This window comes from Apus apus, chromosome 9 (genome assembly GCF_020740795.1).
Source record: "Apus apus isolate bApuApu2 chromosome 9, bApuApu2.pri.cur, whole genome shotgun sequence".
Classification (NCBI taxonomy): domain Eukaryota; kingdom Metazoa; phylum Chordata; class Aves; order Apodiformes; family Apodidae; genus Apus; species Apus apus.
In genome coordinates this window covers 17,957,801-17,985,059 of record NC_067290.1, presented here as the reverse complement: position 1 = coordinate 17,985,059, position 27,259 = coordinate 17,957,801, and the positions used below count along the sequence as shown (strand labels likewise).

At 40.9% G+C, this 27,259-nt stretch overlaps 1 protein-coding gene across 1 annotated transcript in view; it reads left to right on the top strand.

Moving 5' to 3' along the window:
- RYBP (RING1 and YY1 binding protein) overlaps positions 1-26,947 on the top strand; it is a 40,448-nt gene extending 13,501 nt beyond the window's left edge. Inside the window, exons 3-5 of the mRNA XM_051627556.1 lie at positions 21,851-22,027; positions 22,142-22,240; positions 26,333-26,947. Of these exons, the coding sequence (XP_051483516.1) occupies positions 21,851-22,027; positions 22,142-22,240; positions 26,333-26,585 (529 nt within the window). The 3' untranslated portion in view covers positions 26,586-26,947. The remainder of the gene's footprint in view (positions 1-21,850; positions 22,028-22,141; positions 22,241-26,332) is intronic.
- The last annotated feature ends 312 nt before the right edge of the window (positions 26,948-27,259 follow it).

The following is a 27,259-nucleotide window of genomic DNA, read 5'->3' as shown; positions in this document are numbered from 1 at the left end:
ACCAAACATTATCTTGTTTTTTAAGCAGAAAGGAGGAAAATGCCCAGGAAGTCCAAGATACTCAGCAAATTTTGAAGGGCTGTAGTTAGCAATGAGTCTCATCTGTCTGATTTTCAGTCTTCTGCCAACTGTATGAAATTCCTGTTTTTGATGTTAGTGTACAAATATGTTAGTGCTACCAACGTGCTCACTTGGATCGTAAAGATCATATTCCTCTACCATGGAGTTACATCTTTGCCTTTGCTCATACAGTCAGCAAATTATTAGTAGGTAAGTTGGGTTGACTATCAGTGGCTTGCTGCTTTTCCTCCCTTCCCCGGTTCAGAGTATTATTGTTAGCAGCTTTTAAAGTAAGGCTCCTCCTGGAAGATTCTCTGGCTTGAGGTAGGAAAAGTGTTCTTACCAGTTTTGAACTTCTGGGAATATTGTGTTTTTTAAAAATTCTATTCATCACTTGACAAAACTTTTGCAAGTGTATCTTGAATCATGCATAGCCTGAAGAATACACTGTGGTAGGGAGACATAAATAGTAGTTTAATTGGGCTGGTCTGCTGTGTAGCTTAGATCACTTTGAGTCTATGGGAAGGACTGATTTTATTTAGTGTTTTACTGTAACAATTCTCCAAAGTCCTAAGCCGAGCATTTATCTTAGTAGAACTTAATGTGGTGTTAAGCAAGACATGCAAATGTGTTTTGACTTAAGTTTTTATTTTGTGAGTAAAAGTGTTGCAGGTCTTTCACCTTTCTAAAGTTTGGTAATTATGCTAACTGAGGAAGAGTCTTACGGGGGAAACAACATCCTATTGGAAGGAAGAAACTTCATGATTAACGCTTAAAAATAGTTAATAACTATTTTTAGATTTATGAAAAAACCATATCTTCACTAGTTGTTAGCAGAGATGGCAAAAATATGAGTAATACATCAACATTGCTTTAATTAAACATACATTGATACTCTCCTAAAAATGACTTTTGACATCCAGCTCTTAAGCTTCAAATGAATGTCCAACTTAGCTTTTTATACTCCAGGAAAGTATGCTCTTGTGCTCAAAACATGCAGCAAAAACAACCCCATGAAAATCAATTAGGGTAATAGAGTACAGCCATTGCAAAATATCATTACAATAGTTAAGTAATTATTCCACTGCATGACTTAGCAAGAGGGATAAATAATGCATGTAGAATTGTGTTGGAGCCTGCAAGGAAGGTTGGTGCTAGCAGAGTGGATGGGAAGTGTGAAGGCAGAACACATGTCTGAGGAGGGGTCTGCTGGGGCTGGTTGCTGATGATTGAAACCTTTCAGTGCCTGTGAGAATGAAGATGCAAAAGATACCAAATTTTCTGTTTTTTCTTAAAATTTCAAGATAGCCTTTGGAAAGAAATCTTCCTTGGCTGTGCACAGCTAGACACAGTCTGCTTCTCAGAGCTGCCTGGGCAGGTGGATGTTGGACTTTGGGGCATGAGTGCAACTTTTGGGGCATCACATTTTGTAGTAGAAGGCTGGGCACCTGTCCAGGGTCTGGCTGTGCTACTGGAAGGGTGGAAAACTCCCAAGATGCTGATCCCAGTGGCTTGCTGCCTTACCTGGCCCACTTCTCTTCCTTTCTCTTTATTTCACCCGCATTCTGTGTTTTAGCAACCTGTAGGTCTGGGCTTCTCCTAGTCTGCTGTTGGTTGGGCTGAGAGAGCTGTTTAGTGCCTTAGCACAAGGTGTGGAGTGCCATCAGCAGCCTGTGAGTCTGGTCAGCAGGAATACTGGCTGTTTTTTCAGCAGACAGATGAGGGGTTTGATTTTTCTTCCTTTCATCTGGAACTGAATACTCTGAATCTGTCAGTGGCTGTCAAGAGGATTGTACTTTGGATTAGTGAGCTACTGGAAGCAGTTTGAATCACTGCAGCTAAAAGCATGCTGAGCAGTGGTGTAATTATTAGCTTGTTTATGACATTATATAACTAAGCAAATGAGAATGTAACTGGGGAAGAAATGCAGATCCATGCAATCCCTTTATTGCCTAAGGACCACCGTGCATTTAAAGAATGGTGTGTTTGTTGCTGTTGGTTCCATCACAAGACGTATGGAAGCACCTTTTTGCACCTTCTTCCTTTCTCCCCCTTGTTTATGGTAACTTGAGGATCAGGACAGGGTCAAACCAAGAACCCTGCTCACATTAGGCTTATTGGAACTGTTCTTCGCTTCTGTGATTGCACAAATCTTAATTACTTTGTAATTATGGATGCTGCATGAAATAACTCTTCAGCTCATGAGAATAATACACATTTTTGTTGTTGCGTTTTTGAACAGAATTCTTGGGGAAGTTGTGCAATACTTTTCTGTTACACAGTACTAGTAAAACTTTACTATGTGTGGTTTTAGGGAAGCTGAAATAGTTACTGAAATTTCCAAAGTAGTTGCTGTTTTGTGACAAGCTCAAACCTGTCAGGAAGAGCTGTGTGTTTCACCAAGGCAGTGTATGAGACTGCACCTGAGACCTCCTGTCTTGGAGGTATTGAGCTGGGGGGGGTGTGGTGATGATACTTTTGTTTGTATTAACTCCTGTGAATATCTTAAGCACACAGAGATGATGATAAACATTCTGGGGTGTTACGGTAATTCTGGATGAGTTTGATAAAGTATTACTGCAATTATTATTCCCTTGGTTGACTGGATGCTTCTGTTGCCTTCAACCATTACACCCTATTGTAACATTTAAAAAAGATTTTTCTCTTTGTTGAAAACGAGAGAATTATGCTGGTATTATAACTTACTTGGGTTTCTAAAAAAGCACCTTTATCAAATGTATTGATAATTGATTAATTAGGAAGTATTTCTCACGTCTAAAAAGAGCAACTTCATATTAAAATGTGATACTGCTGTTAAGCCAATGTAAGACTGCCTGGCTTCCAGTTTTGTATCCACATGGCTTCCCTGAGTGTCATTTTGCTCAGCATTCACTGCCATTGACCTTGGATAATTAAGAAAAAAGTCTGCTGTTCTGGGGAGATAAGTGGCGCTTATGTTTGAAATGTAGCTGATTAGCTCAGTTGTGAAAGTTTAATTCTGTGTCTGTAGTTTCTGGCAGGGTGGATGTGGCCTGTGCAAAACTTGATGTCCCTCTCTCCTGCTCCCTGGCACCCAGTTGAAGTTGTTGCTGAAAATCTCCCAGCACCCGAAGGTCTGAAGCTTGTGATGAGCCTCTTCAACTTCTCAAAGAAAAATAATTTAAAATAATATGGGTTTCTTTTACCTGCAAAGTAACTTTTTCAGTCTATTTCCACTGCAAATGCAAGGCTGCATTTTTGCACCGAGTGGGAATTTGAGATTCCCAGCTGGTACAAGGGTTGGTGCATGTTGACTTTGCTCTCCCAGAAAGGGGTCTGTATCCAGTGTTGGCTGTTGAGAGCTGGGGTGTGCTGGGGGCTGAGTGGGGATTAGAGAAACACCAGTAGAGAGGAAAGGCCAAATCACAAAGGCAACAAAAAATGAAGGAGAAGCAACACTTTTTCCAGCCTGTGAAGGTGATTTGTCAAAATTTGAAGGTAGGGGACTGGTGAGCATTGAGGTCTGTTTGCTAAATTCCTTACTCTCATTTCTCTGTACTGCCACTTGGACTTAGTTTTTACTTCTGTGTTTGCTTCCCTTGAGTAACTTTTGAACCATTTCTGACTTGAAATACATGCTCGTTTACAGTGTGAGTGCTCTTTTCTTGTTTTTTTAGATGTCACTCGATTGCATGGTATTTTGGTTGACTTTTTCTTAGCGTAGGTTTTCCACTTGGAATGCTCTACTACTGTACTTGCACTGGCAGAGTTCTGCAGACTGAAGATGGCTAATTAAGTTAAAATTGCTTTTTTGGGGAGTTTTTGGGCTTTTAAATTATTATTTAATAAGACCGTCTTCAAACTAGAAGAAGCTATTCGAGCCAAAGCACAGCTTTAGAATAAGTGTAGCTGCATCCATGCTGTTTTGTTTTTTTTTTAAGCTGGTGTCAATCTCTTTACACTCTTGAGTGATGGCACTGGGGTGGTAAATGGTGTATTTTGCCAGGTTGTCCTTTGTTAATACACAGTGGGGAACTGTTCTTTATGGGATCTTTGAGTGTAGATGTGGTGTCAATAATGATCTGGAAGATTTGGGATGGCATGCAGTTTTTACAGAGTCTTTGCTTTTGAAGCCAAATCTGCAGCCTTGAAAATCTTTGGGACTTTGTAATCTTCCCCCCTGCAAGGGTATTATTTATTTGGGAAATTGCATAATACTTGTTATGCAAGCAGACTCTTTTCAGCCACTGTGTAAAGCGTATTATAGAAAAAAGTGTAATTTTTTTTAAATTCAGGCAGCAAGTGGCATAAAATAAACCTCACAAGTGATGTTTTAATGAAAGTTGTGTTCTGTTTATAACAGAGGTTAGGCAGAACTGAACACAGCTCCAACAAACTTTCACACCTGTTTCCACAAAGAAATTTAATTCCCACTGTGCATCCAATTCTGAGAAGTGGTGATTGAGTGGACAGACTGTGTTGTGGGTAAAAATCAACATAGGTCTATTAAATTGAAATACACTTTTCCTGGAATATTTCTAGTAAACATCTTACATGAAATCTATCCATACCTCACTTGACACCATCTCATTTGAGGATTTACTGCTTGCTTTAAATCCTAGGTCCTTTCTCACGTGTCGGTGCACGTCCTGAAATAACTCATTTTGCAGACATCTCTGTCTTTCCTCCATAGGCTGGTGCATGGTCTGGTTTTTGAATTTCCCTGAGAATTTGGTTTTAAAAAAGCAGGAGTTGCTGATAACAGTGAATTAGTGCTGGGGTTGTAGGACACTGGAGCCCTCATCCCCTTGGCACCCTCTGTGCCTGCAGGCTGGTGAGGCTCAGACTCCACCACAGTGTGGCTGCTTCCCAGTGTTGGGAGGCTTGTGGGTTTTACCCTCAATTTTTAGCTGTGTGCCTTGAATATGTCTGTTTAGTTGAGAAAGGGTTGTTTCATGTAGTATGTCTGAGTATAGAGGGATTATTCACTTGAACAAGAGGGACTTAAAATGAAGCTGTTAATTGTCACAGCCAGTGACTTTTTTCTGTGCTGTTGCTGCCAACTGAGAGTGCTTTAAACTCCTCTCCGAGGTAAGAGGAGACCTCTACCTCTTATCTGCACCTCCCATTCAATTATTCTGTATAATTAGTGTACTTCAGTGGGTAGGCAGTTGTTCATTGGCTCTTTCAGTCTCTCACTTTCCAGGAGTGTTTGTCTACCAGTCTTTTGCCATCACTTCTGTCCTGTTGAGGCATCAGGCATAATCCTTACCTGCTGAGACCTGTGCAGTGGGTGGGCTGCTCTGAACAATTGTGAAAAGGGGGGAGTTTAGATGAGTACAAAGATAATAAGTCCAGCTGATGTAAAAATAACCCTGTCCAGGTTGAAAGGATTTGAGAGATGCTGTCATTGCAATAATACCGAAAGTTTTTAAAATAACTTGTCCAGTTTTATGTGGTTGCCCTGAAAGCAGGCTTGCAAATCTGAGGGTCAGGTTTTTTTAATTGCATGGGGTTGGTTTAGACTAAACTTGTATCTTCCTGTAGAAATTATTGAACATAAACCAGCAGACCATCATGACCCTAGGACTGCTGTTGCTGTTGTTTTCTGTAAAATGTGGTCATAGATATTGCAGCATCCAAAGGTTTACTCATCACTGAGCACCTGCACCCAGGCACACCATTTGTGTGCCTGTGTATGGTGTGGAGGGTGTGTGCATATAGATTGAAATAGTTTAACTACACAAAGAACTTTGTTTCACTGGTCTGGAAAATTCTGAGAAAAAGCCTTAGGCTCTTGTGTTACCTGAATGATTTTCTTCTGTGAATGGACCAGAGGGGAGTAAGTCACCCAAAGTTCTTGCCTGATACAAAAAAAAAAAAAAGAAATGCCAAAGAGGATTTTTTTTTCTGGAACCTGTCTTATGGAAGGAGTGGATGAGCATGCCAGTGAAGCTGCTGTGGGGCTTTCATTTGTGTTTGAAGCAGTGAAGAAATTGTGAAAGGCCTGGGTGCTGGGTTTGCAATGGGTACTGGGTGGCCATGCTTTAGCTGCCGCTTGTTGTCCAGCTTCACTGGACTTGGTGATTCAAGGTTCTTCTTATAAGCTTTTTCTGAGGTATTTTTTGTCGCTGCATGTGTCAGCCATTGAAACGGTAGCCTTTAAGGGACAGCATCTGTGTAAAAATTAAAACCCACTTCTCTGAGAAACACCTCTTGGTGACCAACTGCTTTTCTCAAATATTTTGGTGCGAGTCTGTCTGTTTTGATGAAGCTTCTGTTTGACCTGATACTGTACAGACTCAAGAGGAAGAGGGGGACTGTTGGCGCAGAGTGGTGGTGGAAAAGAACTGTTCAGGCTGAGGGTGTTATCCACACAGCAACTGCACACGTGGTTGTAGAACAATTCCTAACGATGCTGGAGGTGGAGTGGTGCAGGATCTGTATGTCCTACCAGTGTGATTCCCATTTCAGTCTGTGCTGTATCCCCAACCATCAAGTCCTTGCTGCTTGTTTTGCCTTGTGTGACAATTACTGGTTTATTTTGCTGCATAAAACACAACTATGAATGTGGACTACAGCCTGCAGAGTGTTGGATGTGCTCAGCCCCCTCTGTACTCTGGCTACAGCAGTCACTGCTAGCACCAGTGGGAGCATGTGTGCACGGGCTCTTCAGCAAAGGATGGATGGTCTGAAATGCCAGCAAAGTGTATTTGTGCATAAGCAGAGGAGGCTGATGCTTCGCAAGCATTTGGTGACTGTACCGTTATCTCCAGGAAACGTCTGCAGCCTCCAGGGAAGGAGCAGAGGACTTCTCTTCCAACTCATGCTGGTGTTTTTTTAGCAGCCGTTTAAGTAGCATTTAAACTACATAGAGCTCAGACTGTAGAACTCGTTGGCTTTTTCCTTTTCACCTTAACTACCTTCTTCCAGCTTATGACACTTGGAAAAAAGATTTTATTTTTTTTTCCAAGCAAGCTCTGAGATGATTTTCCTTTGGAAAAGACATGAAGCTTCTGCCAAGCTCAGAAGGATGTAGCTACCTGCGTTTTGAGGAGCAGCATGGAGTGGCTGTCAGGGGTGAGGACTGCTTGTTGGTTTTGGATGAAGCCACTTGCCCTGCACTGCCCTGGCTGCCACCAGGAGGGGAAAGAAGCTGAATAAACAGGGAAACTGTGAAATAAACAGAAACAAAACCAAACCTAGCCCCTGCCTCGGGGCATGGGTTTGAGTCTGTGAAGCAGCTGTTTCAAAGTTAGGCTTTCTTTTGTTAAAAGCAAGCACATAAAAGCTTTTCTGCTTTTGGTTTTGGTGCAATAATGATAATTTCCATGCATTTTTCTGTGTTATTTGATTGCTTTCAGATTCTTCTGAGGAAACTTATTCGAAAAGTGAACAGTTGTGTTATTGCAGAATGAAGGTGGTTGCTTCAACCTTTCATTCCACGCTTATCCCCAAGTTTTCTAGCAGAAGTGACCATTTTTCTGTTTTTCTTAGTTGTCACTCAGTCTTTAAAGATGTCAAGGAGACTTTTGGGATTCCAGGTCAGGCTGCAAATACTTGTGCTGGAGCTTGAGTGCTCACAACTGCCATGAGCCCTGGCACTGCCACTGCACTGGTGTCGACCCGGCTGGTTTTGTGGCTACATGGAGAGCTGGTAAGGGGGAATTAGGTGGGCTTAAACAGCTGATGGCAGGAATAGGGCAGGGCTGTCCCTTGTGGGCAGTGCAGAATGGACAGGGAAGTTTTGCAGTGGTTAGAATCCTGGCACTTGCTACTGCTGCAAGTGACCCCACAAGTTATTAAAAGGTGATGATGATGATGAGCACATTTTCTGGTTTTTCTCTAGATGGTTCGTGTGTGTCATTGCTCACAAAATTATGCCAGCCCTGAAAGTTTTTGCTCTTTTTTTTTCCCCAATTTGGGTGCAGAGCAAGGGTATGAGCTCCCTAGGAAGAGGTTGCTCAACTCAGTTCCCACTATTCCTGCAATGCATTTGAGTAAAAACAAGGTTCTGGTTTTAGCTTGCTTTAACTTGGAAATTCTGGTGATAAGCAATTAGCTGCACAAATTCAGGAAGAAAATAGAGGAGGAAGCAAAGTAAAATAGTAGAATTTCACTGAGTCATTTCTGCAAATCTCTAGAAGACAGTAATTTCTCTAATCTGGTAGGTGTGTATCGTCAGTGTGGTGTAGTCCAGTGTAGCAGGGGTGCAGAAAACCTTTGTTTATATTCTTCAGCTATAGTCATCCTCAGGCAAGCAAGGTGCTGTTGGTCACAGTTAAATGGAAATAAACTTAACCAAGGTGTGTCTTGATAAGTACACCCAAGACTGAAGTGCCTGGACATTGTGAAGTTGAGAGCTGGATGATACACGTGAACTAGAACCAAACCCAACACCATCTGGCTGCTTAGCAGTGGTTTTCAAGACTTCCCTTAAGTTGTTCTGTTACTATGTTTGCAATTATAAAATAATTAGTATCTATTTATTAGAAGAAAAATAGGTTTATTATATGTTGTCTAAAAATCCCTGCATTTAGTTATATAGTTGGTAAACTTCATCTTTCCCTGCTCAGATGATGATTCACAAAAAATCTGTAATCTGACATGGTTACAAACTAGAAAACTTGGTTGTGTGTGGGCAGCAGGTGGTGTCTGAGGAGGTTGTAGAGGACACGCCATGTCTTGTGCTTGAGCTTTCTTTCTATCCTGTTTTGTTGTGCAGAGGAAGTGAAACTTCAGTTGTATCTTCTGTTTTCTTGCATTTCCAAGTAAGATCTCTGCCAGCTTCTGTATTTCATTCATCTACAAACCCGTTTCACTTTCATTATGTTTTGTAGTTAGATATGATGTTTAATTAGCTTTTTTTTAATATTTGCAGGTTGTGTGGCATTTTCTTTTGTATATTCATCCTGTAAGAATTTACAGGAGGATTTGCAGGGCTGATGTATTGCCTGACGCTTGAAAATGTCTCAGTGTATCTTTTATATAGAAAAAAGTGCCCAAGCTTCATTTCTTTCTTCATTGACTAAATGTCAGGTATATATACAGTTTAATAGCAGCCTCTTAAGCTGGTGAGTGATGACTGACTGGGTCACAACTCAGTTTTGAAAGCGTATCTCTGAATTTTCACAGTCATTGTTTAGTTAAAAAAAGGTGGGTTATGTGGAAAAAAAAGCTATTCAAATCCAGAATCTTGACATGCAGATTTTGAGTCATTGCAAGACAACCTTCAAGTGGGGACGGATGTTTTGTACGGGAAAGCCCTGTGTTGACTCTCCAGCCTTCGGTTAAAGGATTGTGCTGATTGCTTTGCCCTTACCTTGCATCTTTGCCTCTCAGAAAGTAAGAGGTGGCAAATACCCAAACACTCACTTCTGTACCTCTTTCTCCTCCAGTGATGGGAAGTGTAGTAGCTGGAAGTTTTGGGAGCTGTTGGCTGTTGCTGTGCGGATGCCGTTGGGTCCTGCTTTGTCCCCAGACTCTGCAGATGACACAGTGCATTAGGCTGACAAACCCACACGTGTTGCAGGTCAGGCAGGCTGCCAAGAGCTCAGCCAGCGGGGAGAAAAAGCATTAGGAATCCCAATAATCTGCACATCAGTCTCTATGTGCTGCTTGGTCAGTGGAGACCGGGTGAGTGAGCTGTGGAGATTGTGGGTATTAAGTGGGATGGGTAATGAAAGGCTGTGCTGGCGCTGATGGGAGACTCTTTAAATGGAAAATGACTTTAAATGATGGTGCCAGGGTGGTTGGAGTGATTTGCAGCTGGCACAGGTTCACAGTGTGTCTGGTAGTTTTCAGAGAGACTATCCACTTATTTAGGATGGAGCAGCAGAATTGTTTTGAAGAATTAACAAAAAAAAAATGAATTTTTTACTGAATTGGTTTGCTTTCCCTCCTTGGGGCTAGCACCAGGATTCTGGCAATTCAGGGTTTTGTGTGTGTGTGTGTCTGTACAGTAAATGCAAGCATTTAAGTGTATGCAAAACTGCAAAATATTAGTCATCAGGTTGATGATAATGGTGCTAGTAGTCAAGAGTATAATGAAATGAACATTTTAGGTTCAAGATTACCTTATCTGAGAACTTTCTTTTAAAATAATAGTTCTGTCTGGACAAGTAGTTGTTATTTGCAGGTACATCCTCTGGCTTGCAGAGGATTCAGAAATGTTTCTGCTATTTTAACTAATGATTTCTGGCTTTTTGTTGTGTAGGATAGTGTGTAGGATAGGTAACTCTCACTGGTACTCCAAGTAGGGAACCAGCAGTTTACTAACTAGGTTTCTTCTAAGGCTTTCTAGTTAGAGGGAGAAAGCTCCTGAGCTGAGCATTGTAGTACTGCTTCCTGGCAAATTTTGAAACCATCTGGGTCCTCACACCCAGGAGTAGTAATTCTGAAAACAAAAGTTTCTGTTCTCTCAGACTGTCTTGTTCCCATGGTGCTGGAAAAGCAGCCATTGATGGCAGCCCAGCACCTGCCTTCTCCTCCAGCCTTCCTGGGCAGCAGAGCATGCACATGCAGGATTGCTGCACATTGTGCCACCTGGATGGAACCACTCACTCAAATGTCACTTATATGTCTGTGTTCAGTAATCAGATTGTGTTCAGAGAACACAGTGGGGAAGAAGAGCTCCTCTGAGCACATGGTGGCCTTTTGAAAATGCCTGTCTGCCTATCATCCTTTAGTGTCTTTTATTTCTTGTTGTTTTTAGCAAAGCAAACTGATTCATTGAACAATAGTGTTTCCTCTTAAACACTGACAGTGACTGTTTCACTGCAGGTTGTGCTGAGCCAGAGGTGTGAAGGAGCAGGTGGAGTACCACTTGCCTGTGCTGCTACCTGGTGCTGTGTTGGGTTCCTGAGAGCATCAGAGCAGCGTCCCATCCACAGTGCAGCAGCCCAGCATGTATCTTAAGTAACATAGCTGCTGCAGGCTGGAGCTTTGTTGGCAAAGCCACATTCCTGGTTGTTCAAGGACTCTTGAAATGTCACTTTCACGTGAAAGGAAATCCTATCATTGATGCTGCTTTTTTTTTTTTTAATAAAAAGGATGTTTTGCTTGCTGGAAAAACTCAGTTTCTCATTAAGGTAAAGCCTGCAGTGTCTGATGTGGCTGAATTAAAGTTACTGCCTTGCTCAATTGGCTGCTTTTTTTTTTTTTTCTTTTTTTTTTTTTTTTTCTTATGGCATCCCTAGAGATTTACAGCCTATTGAGACTGTTCAGCATCTGTTGTAGAAATGGTAGTTTCTTGTTTTGCTTCAATGGGAATTTAGCCCAGTTGGTAAATGATAAGAGAAATCTTTTTTTCTAAGTGAGAAATCTGTTTTTCAAAGTGTAGAGTGTTCCTGTGTCATGCAAGCACAGTGAAATTTTACTCTGATAAACCAGCCCACCCCTGCCTTGCCAGGGGACTCTGCAAAATTGTTACTCAATAGAAATCTCTTGGTTGTTTTAAGGAAAGCTGTTGTGTCTCCTTATCCAGAGGTTAGGTGTTCAGCTTATCTGCGTTTCTCAAAGAGAGTAAGTATTATGTATCTCTAAGCATTATGCTTAAGTGACTGAAAACCCCTTTGTGTAGTTCTTGCTAGTGATAGAAACTCTCCTCCTTTGAAAGTTGAAATTTAGCTTCCATTTGCTAATAAAAATTATAGATGTTGGAAATGTGTTGTCAAAACACAAAGTCTGGACCAATGATATTGGTATGCAGCTTCAAAACCTTAATCTCATTCAGCTCTTGCTGTATAACAGGTGGTGTTTTAAACTCATTATTTAAATGTTCACTTTTTGCAGACAGATTAGACATTGTTAAATTTTCTCTTAAAAAGAAATTGACAGACTTCTTCAGGAATGGTGATACCACATTCTTTAGCATTGTATGTTGATACATTGGAGATGCTTAAGCGTGTTAAGAGAGAATGCTCATGTAATTCATCTTCTTACAAGAGAAAAGTACAGGTTTTTCTCTGTGCTTGCCCAGTAGCACACCTTCAAGAAAGATAGTTTTGGAAATATATGTTACAAACTTGTGGGGAGAGAATCAACTTCAGAATTTAACTGAAATCTCTCTTTTGGCAAGGAGCTCATTTTCTCAGTATATGTCTGTTTTGTTTTCCAAGTTTGGTGTCTCTCCTGCTGCAGGTGCTCCCAGATGGGACGTGTCAAGCTAGATTAAAGGATGGTGTATACATGACAATTTCTGTTACTACTCAGGATTTCAGTGTCTGAAATGGAAACATATATATGAGCAACAGTGATAAAGCACTTCTAAACTACTAAGTCTGGTATTCCTTGTTTTTAGTTTTAGTAAGAATTGCTAAAACTCTGCTTTTCCTCATAGTTTCATTATTTTAAATTATAATACAGTAACCATGAGCAGTTGCTTTGGGGGATCTACGTGTTAAATTTTCATTAGACTCATTCATACCCTCCTGCTGCCAACTGCACCCTGTTACTCAACAGGAAGTTTTGAGCCTATCACTTTCCTCAGGATTATACATAGCTTAATAAACAGTCAAATAGGAAGAAGTATTTAAATAATTGGTTTTGTTATAAATCTGAATGTTTTATTATGCACATCTTGGTTGCCACCAGCTTTATGAACTGTTTTCAAATTTTTGCTGGTGAGAGCAGCTTATTTTTGACAAGCAAGGGAAATGGTCTTAGTTTTATCATCATTCTGGTGGTAGCAGGCAGGTAAATTTTGTGCTGAGATGAGGGAATTTTCCATAACAATTTTGTGAGTCCTTGTAAATCAGGGAACATTTGGTATTTTGCAGTAAGGTGTGTCTGTAGATGAGAGCAGCAGAAGCATCTGCACAACCAATGTTCCTGTTTCGGTGTACAACCTGCTGAAGCAGTGATTTGAATTTTCTGTGATGGATTAACCTGGAGCTCTAAGTGAATCAGTAAATGGGTCAATAGCTTGATCAGGGTGATTGCAGTCGGTTTCTAGAAATGAAGCTTGCACAGCACTTGCAACTTATGACTAAAATTATTGGTGACCAGAGAAATTCGCATACCTAGGGAAAATGTTTTAGGAATCTCAGGGCCATCTTTTCAAGTTCAGGCTTAGTGTGATCTTCACATTTACGGTTGCATCTCATTTCATAAATGCCCACTTGTGGATTTTGTGTATATTAGCACAGGTGTTTTTTTACTGCTACAGAACTTCTTCCCTACAAATGCAATAAATGATTAAGAGGCAGTGCTTTTTCTTCTGAATGCTTAACTGTGGACTTTACCACTGGTGGTAGGCAAATGCTTAGGCAGAGAGCAAGAAAGGGAGTTGTAAAGTTCTTGTTCCACTCGAATTTAGGGTGATGTTGCAATGGGAATTGATGCTCTTTTAATCTATTACATATTGCAAATTTTGTTTTAAGCAGAAAAGATGTATTGTGCTCTTTTTCTTAATTTTTTGTTATTTTTTAAATGGGCTATTGAAAAATCTTAGTAGAAAACTTGTGTTTTATTTAAAACAGTGGACCAAGAAAGTATCTGAGAAACAAATTCTGTGTACATCTGTCTTTAGATTTTATATATAGGCATGAATCAGAAGTAGCTTTATAGTATTTGTAAGCATGATGAAGTTGTGATCATTTGGACAGTTTTGCTTCCCCATCAAACAAGACAAAGTGAGCTTAAAATGTGGTAAACTTGGTGTTTTGCCAATTCTTTTCTTGTTTTAAATTTATTTAGAAGTGTGTTGAACTCCTTATTTGAGGAAAGGTGCTTTATTTTTGAATGAAAGCAGAAGCAGCTAATTCAAGGCGTTTCCTGATTTCACTCCTTAAAGGATGTTCCTACTGGAAGGAATTCCAGCAGGTGAATGCAGGTGCAAGTCCAGCAGTGTCAACAGCACTTTAGCACTGCCTTGCTATTGTGTGTATAAGTGTTTGTGTGTGTGTGTATATTTATATGAGTGTGTGCGTGTGTATATAAAATACACACGTAGCTCCCGGGCTGGAGCCGAGACTGGCCGGGAGCAGGTGCCGGTGGAGCGGGTCTGTGCCAGAGATTTGGACTAAGCAGGGAAAGCAGCCGCAGGGTGAGCATGGGCAGCCTGAAGGCTTTTGCTGCTGGCACCTGTTATCTGCTGCAGATGAGATACGAAATTATCTCCTGTTGCAGCTCGGATAGGTGCTGCAGATGGGAGGATGGGTGAGACTGCCAGCACCGCCTGAGCTTCCAGGCAGGCTCTTGCTCTCAGGCAGAAGCAGAGCAGTGCTCCTTCCAAAACTCTAGCATGACTTTTGTTTTGCCTCCTGCAAAAGCTGTAAGTTCAATTTTACGGTATTAGTGGTTAAGTAAACCTCAAGCTCTCTTCCTATAACTGATACTCAGCACTGTTGCTCACCAGCTTTGCTGTTTTCCTTCCATGCTTTCGTATTAAAGAAGCCTGAAGAACAACTTGTGCTTAACTCTTCCTTTTGTCATCTTGTGATTTCAATTTAAATAGCTTCTGAAAGGGAGAGTTCTTGCTCCTGAGTTGTCTCCTGTTTTGCAGGAGACCTGGTAGGGATGGCTCCTCATTCTCCAGAGCACCCAGAAGCTTTTGTTTCCTGCTGTCTTATCATGAAGCCTTCACAGAAGTGTATCAGAGTAAACCTGTAGCCCAAACATGTGCACCATGCAGTGTTAGCCAACTCTTTCTTAATTATTTTTTAAAAGGGTGAGAGAAGCACAAAGACCCAGGCCAGGAGGTTAAGTAGTCTGTGAGATTGGGTGAAGACCTAGGTTTGTGATCAATCTCTGGCTCTTGTTTTTTTAATCAGAAAGCCCAGTTGGGGATTTATCAATTTCCCTTGAAAAAAAAAAAGAGAGAAGTTTTGTGCAGATTCTGTATACTTGCAAAAAATGTAAACAGTGGTGCTTCTCCACTGAAAATTTTCAAACAAATACCCAATTTCTCTGGCTTGGGGCTCCTTCTTGCTGGCATCCCACCAGATCCCTAGGTCCAGCTGTGCAGGGAGCACCATATAAAAATGTTTATTTAATTTGATATGAGAATAATGGTCCCAGTTTACTTTCATGTTTGGATTTGTGGTAGTGCCTGTGTGATCAATTATAAGAAATGTTGTTTGCAGCTTTCAGTTCTGTACTGAATGGGTATTTTGAGAACTTATGTGACTGCTTGCAGCTTCAGCATGGCAAAATTTTGGTCAAACTGCTTCCAAAACATGTTACAGCCCTGACATCAAATTATTTTGTAATAAGATGATATGAAATAATGTAGGTTAAAAAACCCAAAAGCTGTAAAAGTATTGAAAAGCCTATAACACTATGCTATTGAGTAGTCATACTGAAATAGTTTTGTAGATCAGTTCTGGAACTTGATTAGTACTGGATTTGTGATTTTTAGTGTATTTTCACTAAAAACAATCAGATGTGGGCTGCAGAATCTGTGCAGTGGTAACTGGGGGGAAAAAAGCACTCTTTGATTTATAGGCTTTTGATTTGTAAATATGCCCTAATAATTAAACATAAACAATGCTAAGACTCCTGTAACAAGTAAGGATTGAGAATTCTTTTTACAGGCATGATCCAAGGAGTCTCAGCTACTTTGTAGTGGCACAGAGGCAATGGTGAGCTTCTTTTCCAGCACAAAGTAATGCCTGTTGTGTAAAGGGAGGTGATGGCTTGCATTTAATTCAATAACTTTCCCATTCTTAATTTGTTAAAAAAAAAAAAGAGGGAAATGGAAAAAAAAACAGGTTTTCACTCTGAAAGACAGGGGAGCTGGCAGCTTTGTGAGACCAGTAAATATTCATTACTACTAATAATTTTGAACTTTTAAAAGTTTAAAAACATAAGTACTGTGGGAGATGTTCAAACTGTGAGAAATGACCTGAATTCTAAAAACTTCTGGTGGACAAAGAAAGTTTAAAATACTCTTCTGAAATCTGAACAGCTCAAGGTTTGTTGTTGTGGCCAGGAAGAAATTACGACAGAGCTGAGGCTCCTTTGTCTCTGCATTGCCTATAATGGACTCTTCCAAGGAGATGGGAGACAGTGGGATGGATGGTCAAGGAGGATGTTGAACAGTTTGTTGGAGGGTTTCTGGAGGTGGCCATACACTTCTAAGTGTACTCAGTTTATTTTGTGGTGAACCATCTTTCTGCCTGTGTGTGAGGCAGTTCTGTTCTTTGTTTTTTTTCCCCCCAAATGTTCAGAGCTCACACTTAGAGACTTTCAAAGACCTTGCTGAGCCCTTCTGTGTAAGGTTAGAAGGTTAGTAGCAAGTGCTGTTTTCTTCAGCTGAAAGATAACTGTCCTGCTGGCAATGTCATGAAAAAGCAAAACCTGCAGCCCAGAAGTGGTTGTTCCTCAGATTAATTTCTTTATTTTTAAGCATCTCTCTTCCAAATAAAAACCCAGCGTTAGCACATCAGTGTTTAAGGAGAATACTGTTCTTTCAACAAAATACTGCTCAGTCACACTTTTCTTGCTCTTTGTCCTTCCAGTCTTCTTTTACTGTTTCTATCATTGCCTTGTGGTCTTGTATTACATGGAGAACTTCTCAGATAAATGTGCACAGCATCTGTGCTGCTCTGCAGTTCTACACCAAGGACAATTTCTCCATTCATCTGTTTTCTTCTTGCTAAAAGGGACCATGGTGGTCATCACAAATGAGCTGGAAAATATGCATGCAAGAATGAGTGCTCACCCTGTCATCTTTATGGCTTAATTTCTACAAAGCTTTGATTCTGCTGGATATAAAATTATTTTAATGATTTTTTTTTTTTAATGTGTTCATAGGTTAGTTTCCAGCCTTGCTTTACAGTATCACTCAGAAGTATTGCTTATTGTATTATTGTTCTGGCACTGTTTTATAAATACAGAAATACTTTCAGTCCTGCTTGCTTGTTGTTCTTTGAGCAAAAATTTATTAATATGTGACTAGGATTATTAAAATAATCATGTACTTCACACTGCACAGCATATGAAATGCATTTTCTCAAAGAAACAGTGAACTGTGCAGAGGTCTGCTGGTATCACTGCTTGCATCAAAGCCAGAACAGCATGAAATTATCCAAATCCTCGGTACTTCACGTTACATGAGGCTTTTGACTCTCAAATCCCACTTGATGCCACTTTCGTTCTTCTGATAACATAGTTGTGGGAAAGTAAGAGCAATTGTAATTAGATCCACATTTCTGGGGATTGCCTGAGTCCCTCAAGGTCTCAGCGTGTTGCTGTGGGTATAAAGGCAGCTGCTGTCTCTGCTCTGCAGTGTCTGCAGGAGGTGGGGGGGGCTTGCCTTTTCCCAAGGCAGCAGGACCAAAGAAATCCCAGATACAGAAATTAGGGTCACATGAAAAATCTGGTGCAACTTATCCTCCTATATCCCTGTTGAAATCCAGGTCCGAGGAACTACCATGTGTTGGATGTGCAGTGTGATTTGTGCTGCTCAACTCCCAAGCCCAGCTGTAGGGATTATGAGCAGAGCAGGAGAATTCCTGGGCATCAGTGCTCTGGGTATGGCCCCGAGACAGGCTTTAAAGGGAAGCTTTGAGATTCAGAAGAAAATGCAGGTGGTGGAGCACTGAGAGATGCTTGCCAGAACCTTAAAAGTCCAATTTTTTTTTTCTGATTTCAAGAGTGCAGTAAGGCAGGCAGTGAGCCCTCAGGAAAGGTCTTGCTTATATTCCATTTTCTGAGGCTATGGTATTTACAAGCATAATATTTCTGTGTAGGTCTGTTATTAGAAGGTAATAAAGAGTATTTGTATGCAGTATTTATGACAGTTGATGGTAAAGACCCTGGGGCCAAACCCACATTTGGAATAGACAAATACATTTCAGCTTTTTCATGTATCAATATGTCCTTGCTGCAAAGATCATGAATTGTTGCACAAATCTCTCCTCCTGTGATGTAAACTACAGTTTAACTAATGTGAAACAATTTATTTGGCTAAAAAATAGCTTTGAAAGCAGACCTTAATTTACTTGAATTGCTCTCAGATTTAGAAGGGGAGAAGACAATCCTTCATGCTGGAAAAAGGATCATGTTCACTTACTGGTCACATCAGTGTCTGATCTTGGTTGAATCGTTAACCAGGCTGCCTCTTAAATTAGGGGAAAATTGTCCAAGCAAATAATAACTATATCTTAATGTTCAGGTATAAGGAAACATACCTATTCCAGATACTTGCATTGAAAATTTGTTCTTAAAGTGTAAATGACAATATAGTTATTCCTTAAGTGCAAGTGCTGGTTTGAAGACTTGGAAGGGGCTGAGTTGGGGGTTGATTTTTGTAATTTAAATGTATTCTTTGTTTATGTGGACCATTTAATGTTACAAAAGTAAACTGATGAGCAGATTTGGGGATAAAAAATGGTTGATACTTGTTTCTGGAGCTGTTTATCTGTACAAAAAATGTAGGAGTTCTGTTCAGGTTATTGTGCTCAAGTGATAGGTGATGCTAATATAATAGTGTAGTATTTGAGCTGAAGTCTCAGACACATTCTGTTTTTGAAAAAGAGAAAATCAAAAAGACCTTTCTGTTCTTATGACTCCAAAATCTGCAGTAGAAGCCAGAGCCTGTTAAATCCTTGTAGCCGAAGTGGGAATGAGGCTTGTTTCTCTCCACTGTTACTTTTTTTTTTTCTCCTTTCCTTGTTCAGATTCTGAAAGGGAAGATGACTGGTATCTGCTGCAAAGTATTATTGAATTCTTCCTTGTTTCCAGAAGGCAATGCAAGCTACCTGTGGCCACAGCTGGAGAAGGGCTCACAACTCTCATGAGCAGGGTGGATGCTTGGACAAACAGTGTGAATAGGATGTGGCACAGATGGCTGGAGAGGCAGGAATGGTGTCTGGAGGGATGGGCTGGGCTCGGGATGCTAGATAGGTCAGTGTTAGCCCTTCTTCAAGTGTGTTTTTGGTAGGCAGGGAATCTTGGAGCACATTTTGGATATTGCAGCTGCTTTACTTGATTGTGATTTCTATGGTTATAGTTTGCTGTGGTTAAAAATGTGCTGCTTTACTTGCTTTGCCTGCCTTTTGTTATGAAGGGCTTGTAAGCAGTGTATCCTGGCTGTAGTGGCAGTGTGGGCCTTTTATTACTCCTGTGATTGCCACTATTAGTGTGCCAGTTGCTTAACTGTTCTTTAACCTTCCTAAACTTGCTGCTATTTTGACGGAAATGACCAGATTAGGAACTGGAAAGCTATTGCATTACTTGCAGTATTTTAAAAAAATGAAATAAATCTATTCCAGTAGTACAGCAGATTCTTGAAGTGTGGTCAGTGTTGACCAAAGTCTCAGCAGCTTTCTGTTCCCTTCCTTGGTGGGGCAGGAGAAACCCGTGCCTGCACATCCCACTGCCTGCTCTCTGTGTTCAGTTGGGTTTGCCCTTACCAGTGAGCCCTCCAGGCATGTAAGGAGTATGTAAATGTGGGGTTTGGAGACGATCTGCTCGTTATTTCGGTGGCTGGCCAGAAAATGATAAGGCTTGATTAATGTAGTGTGCTGTCACTGGCACAGATAAGGAGCAGGAGAGTATGGGGTGAAGTGTCTCTGCAGGAGCACTTTAAAGCTGGTCTGTTTTGGATTCCAGACTTCCAAGGGAAATGCAGTGTGACTTCTTTATGTAAATGTTTTTAGTTGAGTTGAATTTCAATTTTAAAATTTGTATCTCCATTCAAGCAGTTCAGCACCCTGCAAGAGGAGCTGTGGAGGTTGGGCTTGGAAATAACATGGCAAGCAAACACACCAGAATCGGGCAGAGTCAAAACTTTGAAGGTGCTCTCAGATTCTTGAGTTGGGATTTCCCAAGAATGGCTTGGGTTTCTGACTTAGCTGGTTGTGTAAACAGCAAATAACTAAGTCCGGGCAGAAGTGGCAGCTTCAAGCAGTGAGGTTAATCATGTGTAATCCGGTAGGGAGATGGTATCTGCCCTCTCTTTGAAGATTTCTTGACACTTTATCTCTTTTCTTTTTTTTTTTTTTCCCTTCGAGTGGGCGGTTAGCAGGTTGCTTGACACAAGCTACTGTTGTCAGCTTTTAGTGTGGTTGCATCAATCTGAAATTCTTTTCCATGTAACCAAAACATTTTTTTCTTAAGTGTTTTTCTTATTCTCAGTCATATGGTCAGAAATTGCTGTATATGGGACTTTAAATGCAAGGTTGCTACTTATCCTGTTCACTTTTCTGTGGAACAGATAACCGTGATCTCATCTGCAGAAAGTTTCAGCATCATAGTTATTTAAGGCTGAAGACCAGATCATCTTTTTTCACTCAGAAATGTATGCAGATTGTAGCATATAATGAGTTACAGATTATATGTTGGGTGGAAAATCCATATACCGGTGGTGTTGAGGCACATCAGGGGCCTGATTATAACCTGTTGCATAGACTTTATAATAAGCTGTGGTAATGAAATTAAGTATTTTGGTGTATCTGGCTTCAGTGAGAGCATCTTGGTATCTATCATTAGACAGAAAACTAGTGCTAAGAGAGGCTTATTAGATACTTGGGTTTTCCTGTGACACGGAGTAGAACCTTTCTGCATGTTCTGTTGTCTGAATCATCTTGAAATGCAGATGTTACATGTGAGCAATTTGTGTTTTGTGTGTTTTGTGTTTTTCTTAACACATGAAACCATTAAGTAACTTCATAAAGTCTCTACATGTCTGTAGTAAAAACTGGGTGCAGGTACAGAGCTCTGCTTGGAAACTCTTGGTTTCTGTGTTCCAGTGTAGACTTAATGAACTTTGTGTCCTGCTTTCACTGGCTATCTGTTGTAGTCTGATCTGTATAGAAAATTTGAATCGTATTTATGACCAATATAATGGCTGTGGGCAAGCATGAGCAACTGTTACAATTGGTATCCAGCTTATAATGGACAACTAATGTAACTGGTAACCTGATTTTGCTCTGCCTCCCTCAAGCTGTGTGGACACAGAGAGCATGCATCTTTCTGGTGGGTTGAAGGGGTCGAATTGATCATGAACAGTCAGAGTATTCAGAGTATAAACTGCCTTGTGATATGTCAGGTCAGGAGGGAGAGATTTTGAGTAGTTAAGCTGAGAGCACTTTAGAGTTTGGATAGGAATACAGGAGGGATGAAGGTACAAATTTATTCAAGTTAGGTGAGGACCAATTACCAAGGTATTGGTTAAATGAAAAGCTATTTTTATATTAAAATAATAACTTACAAGGGAAGGAGTCTCTGAAAGACAGTTTGCTGGTGTATTTTGTCAGAGCAGCATTGGGGACTGCAGACAATTGTGTGCAGATGGCGTCGGAGGCTGGCACAGCCATTCCCTGTGGAAGCGTGAATGCCCGCTTGTCTTCCCTGTTCCTGCCAGTGAGCTTTTGTCCCAGCCCTTGGGACAAAGTCATCTCAGTTACCTTCTCTTGTTCTTTGTTATTTGTGCTAGGTTTGCTGCTTCAAGGAACCAGAAACTCATTTGAAAAATTAAATGGAAAGATAGGAAGGAAACTGATTTTATCAGGAAATGTACTTATTATCATCAGTGTAGCCACAGTGTGTGGCTGGCGGATTCTTGAAAGCTGCTTCCTCACTGTTGTCCCTCCCCGAGACTGGCTGTGGTTTCATGACATGGAAGTAAGGGGACATGATACATGAGAAGTTAAATGGGGCTAAAAACTGATCAAACAGCAGTTTGGAGTATTTCTTAGTTTTAAGTTTTCTCCCTTGTTCAGTAGCAACAGTTGTACTTCACATTTGGTTCTTAGTAAGTGTTCTTCTCTGGTTGCTGAAATAAGTATTTACACAGCTTTTGATTAAGTCATTTTTACTGTGTAAAATTAACTATAGGTCTCTCTTTTTATTGTCATTATAGAAAACCTAGAATAAACTCTCAGTTGGTGGCACAACAAGTTGCCCAGCAATATGCAACCCCACCACCACCCAAGAAGGAGAAGAAGGAGAAAGTGGAAAAACAAGACAAGGAAAAGCCTGACAAAGAGAAGGAAATTAGTCCAAGTGTTACAAAGAAGAACACTAACAAGAAGACTAAGTAAGTTTACAGGATGCACAATGAAATATGGAGTGATTTCAGTAGCACTGTGCATTGATGAGTTGTGCAGTTAAACTAACCTCACACTCTGCCTCTTCCCTCCAATTCCTGCAGACCAAAGTCGGATATTGTGAAAGACCCTCCTAGTGAAGCAAACAGTATACAGTCTGGGAATACTACAACAAAGACCAGTGACTCAAATCACTCTTCCAGGTAACTTTACAGCTCTCAGTATCTAAGAACTGTGTTAAATAGCAGTTGGTTTTTTTCTAATGGATAGAGCCAGAGCACTGTCTAACCCACAGGGTCTGCCAGTGTTAGTGTGGCAAGGCCATCAGTGGCTCTGAGCCATCTTCATGTGCAAGCACTCAGACACTGCTGGTGAGGACAGATTCAGGCATTGGAAATATTTGTTCTGTTGTCCACTCAGTTTTTGTTTCTCTTCTAAATCAATGGTGCTGTCAATTGGGCAGTAATGCTTTTGGCTGTAAAACACAGCAGGGGAAAAACATTAACCAGCAATCGCGATGATATTTATCAAATTCTTATCATGGCTTGATAGCAGTAACAAAGGTTACTTTTTTACTTCCTTATCTGTAATTCAGTGACTGTAATTGGCAAGATAGTTTTCCAAGTATACAGGAATTAAAAGGCTGCATTAGCAGATTTGCTGGAATCTTGCTATCAACAAAAAGCATGAATTGTTTCTTTCATATTTGTTTAAGTTTCAAATGAGTAGCTGTCTGTGGAGAGAGGTTTATCCCTAGACTTGCCTACACTCATATACTCCATACCTGTTTTCTGTAAGCAGTGTCTTCTGCTTTTTTTCTAAAATTGAAAATTCAGCATCAAAAAACACTTTTTGTATTACTGAATTTAGAGAGCTACAAGGGGCAGAATTAATCTGGGTGCTCTGCCTGTGTGGACTGAATAAGAATTGCATCTCTTAAATGTGCTGTAAGAAGGATTTTATAGTGAAGTCACATGAACAGAAGCAATATTAGCTAGCTGCAAACAGTTCTAAAACATATGGGAAATACGGTTCACACTGCTGGTGGCAGTAAGGTTGGCAAGACGTGGCTGCAGAAAAATGTTGTCTTGGAACTTTTTAGATAATAGCACAAAAACATTTAATAAGAGTGAATATCTTTTACATGGTAACTCGAGTGTAGTGAGGGCAGTGTGAGGTTTGCTGTAGTAGAAGGCTGAGCTCTTTGCAGGGACACTGAACTCTTCCTCAGCCCCTAAAGATCAGTGTCCATTCCTGATTTGATTAGAGAAATACACCTTTGTTGTTACTTTTTTGGCCTGTTCTCTTTGAAATTGTACTTATTTTGAGGCTTAGGATGTAGGAGACTTGATGCACTCAACTAATGATGTAATATTAAGTTGATAGATTACATCAAATAATTGTTTTTACTCCTTGTCTGTAGCAGAATCTTTCATGGCATGTTCTGTTACAAGCTGTTGTCATTCCTAATTAATACTTAATAGTATCAGGCCTAGATGGGTATTTTTAAGGGATGCATCATCATCTTCAGTTCTTAAACTGTCTTTTTAAGTGTCACGTTTAGTGGAACTTTGCTTGCAATTCACTGCCCTCAGGAGTGCTGTCAAGAGTCTTTTCAAAGGATCCAGTTTTTACAGAGTCAATAGTTATCTGTTCAAATTTGTTCATGCCCAGATTTCTTGACTGTTTGCTTGGTTTTTTTAAATTGTCATTTTAAGAAATCCTGTTTGAACTTCCTGGATACCATGCCTGTTTCTGACAGAATATCTTAGTTTGTTCCATGCCTTCCTGTGCAGTTACAGATTGGTTGTTTACATTTCTTGTTTGGCCGTATGCCTTTTTACCTATAAATGTGAGGCATCAAGGTGTTTAATTTTGCAAAATAACATGAATGGGCAAATCCCTTTGCCTTCTATAGGAAGCAAAAATTGTATCCATGTGCTGAAGAGATTGTCTGGAGGCTTCCATCTGTGCTTCATCAGCTCTTTGCACAGAGGAGAACCCTAAAGTGTCCTGCAGGAATGGTTGGAGGGCTCAGTTCTGAAACTGGCATTGAGAATGTGTTTGAGAGCAGGAGCACTGACAAATCCTGCACCTCAGCCTTAAGTCCCCCCAGTCCTTCCATGTCAATCTCATGGGCAGTTTCATCTAGGTTCTTGGTGCCTGGCTTAGCTGAAAGACAGCTGATAGCTGGAGCTTTTCTGGGCAGAACTTAATGCAGCTTAGGCCATACAATCTCCCTTTTTCTTTCTTTTTTGTCTAAATATACTCTCAGTGCTGCCTTTTGACAAGCAATAGCAGGAGCGCATGTTCAACCCTGTAGGAAGGTGGAGGCAGTCAAGTCTGTTCCGGTATCTGGGCCAGCATTTTTCGGTTGTTTCTCAGTCCAAGAGAAAACAAATGACCCAGGCAAATTACAGGAAGAACTGGGTTTCCTAGAGGAACTTGGGGCTTAGGGAGGGAAATACGCACACGTACTACGCTTCCGGGAACACTGGCTGCTGGGTTTGCTGCCGAGGCTCTGGGGGCAACCTGCATCTGCTGAGACACTCCAAAAGCTGACGGAAACCCCAGAACTTGCTGAGCTAGCTGGCCTTCCTTGTTACCCACAAACAAGGTGACATCATTTAATCTAGCCTGTGGTTACGTGTTGAATTTGCCAGCTCCTGCAAGCGTGTACATACAACACACCCGCGTGGGCATGTGTCTGCTGTGGGAATTCAGCAAGTACAGCTACAGGTTTGCAAAGGCTGGTCACTAAACGCTGGGGCTGTTTCAAGTAGGAGGTTTTTACTGGCAGTTATCCCAGCACAGCAATATTGTAGTTGTATCTTCTATCAGAAGTGCTTTCCCGTAGTACATGTTAAAAATTGACACAGCTTCTTAGGTTAGATACTAAAATACTATTTTTGATGCAGTAACTTCATTTTTTGTAGGGCAATTTGCAGAAATGCCATTCTTGTATTTTGAAGCTGTACACCTGTCCTTAATACGTTTTCTATTCTATCTGGCTCTGGAGTACCACTTGGATAACTACTACTTAAAGACCTTCCCCTTGTTAACTTACCACTGCAAGCCATTGAGTGTATGTGGCTGCATTGTCTCCTTTTTGGGGCCTTTTGGCTGCATTTGCCTAGTGTGCTTCAGGCAAGGAGGAGGGAAGGGAGATTGGTTTAAAAGCTGGAGCTTGATCCCAGAGTAAACTAACCTTCCCTCCCATCCCTTGGAATAAGGCAGTTCTCAGCAAGCTGTTTCACTGATGTATAAAGACTCTCATCTTTAATTTCCCTCGTGGGAATATTCTGCTCCTTAAACCTGACCCTTAATTAGGAGCAAAAGCTGTAAATTGCAGCAGTTGCTGCAGCTGACTCCTGGTAGCAGGAGGAGTGTCCAACATTTGTTGTATCAGAGCTTTGGACCACCCCCAAAATGTGCATGAATGTCAGCTTCCTAGAGTCTAGCCTCTTATTAGCTACATTACTAATTGAATGATAGCACAGCGTGCAAATTACTGAGATAATCCTGAGCTATAAATACCAGTGTGTTCTTTTTGGGTGGTTTTGGGTTTTTTTTCCTTATTTTTTTTTTCTACCAAAAGAGCTAGCTGCAAGAAATACTGGAGTAGATTCTGGATTTTATTTACAATAGCCGCAGTTCCATAGGGAACATTTTGAGCAATTTTACACATTGGCTGATCGGGCATCTGATTTGTATAAAGCTCAAAGCAGTTGAAAGACAAGCCAAGTTGTCCCAGTGCCTGTGTTGTTTGCAGCTGCAGAGTTCCAATATGGGAATGAAAGAGCCGTGGTCAAATGCTTTCATGTGGTTTTGTGTTGCAGAGTCACAGCCTTGTCTCATAACATCGGGGCACATGATGAGATGGTGAATTTAGATAAGAGAACTCTTTCATCTGCCCCTTGGGGACGAGATCCTTCGGTCTGTCTGGCTCCTGTCCGCTTGGCTCTGCTGTAGTGTCCTCCTTTCTGGCAGAGTTGGATTAGGGATAAATCCTCAGCAGAGCACCCTTTGCAGAGCTCTGCAAGGCAGGTTTTTCCTCTGGGGCTGAGCGTGCTGCTGCAGCCCTCGCTGCTTGGGCTGTCACAGGGAGCAGAAGGTCAAACCTTTGTCCTCTGCTGTGCAGTGCTTGGTGCTGCCCAAGTTCCCCCAGTTCTTGCCATCTGTGCTGGCGAGTGGAGGACAAGTCACACAGAGTTTATTGTCAAATGCTTTTTCTAATAAGCTTTGCCTTTCTCGTTTACTTATCCTCTTCATGAACATTTTCTCATTTATTTTAGACCCAGACTGAAAAATGTGGACAGAAGTACCGCGCAGCAGCTGGCAGTCACAGTGGGAAATGTCACAGTAATTATCACAGACTTTAAAGAAAAGACTCGCTCCTCTTCCACGTCGTCTTCTACAGTGACCTCCAGTGCAGGATCAGAACAACAGAATCAGAGCAGCTCGGGCTCTGAGAGCACAGACAAGGGCTCGTCCCGTTCCTCCACGCCAAAGGGGGACATGTCGGCAGTCAACGATGAATCTTTCTGAAAATTGCACATGGAGTTGTGGAAACTATGAATCAGGGTATGAAATTCAAACGCTCCACCTGCCCATGCTGTTCAAATCCTGGAGAGCCTCCTTTGTGCTTGAACACACTTTTCTCGGACATCGATCTCTTACTGATGCAACCAGGATAATTTCTGCTTGCCGTGGGCATCTGGCCACCAAGGAATTTCTCACCCTAACGATTACTCTTGACACTTTTATGTATTCCATTGTTTTATATGATTTTCCTACCAATCATTTATAATTGGATGTGCTCCTGAATCTACTTTTTTATAATATCTGCTGTGCACAATTTTCCATGAACATTACGTTTTGTTTTGGGGTAGGGAGCGGGTGGGGAGGGAAGGGGGCTTTATTTATTGCATTCACAAACTCCATCCTCTTTCAACATATCCTTTTTAAGTTCAGTTCTTCTTCCAGTTATACTGTGTACTATCAGTTTTGATATAAATTATATATAAATATATATAAAAATAAATATATATAAAGGGTTATTTGAAACCAATACATGGAAACGCTGGTGCTTGAAACACTGTGAAGTGAAAAAAAAATAATAATAACTGAACAGTTCAAGATCTGGGACAGTCCCCTTCTGTGAAAGTACTGAAACTGAAATGGAACTGGTCTTAGGTGAAAAGTATTCCTGAAGGTTTGAA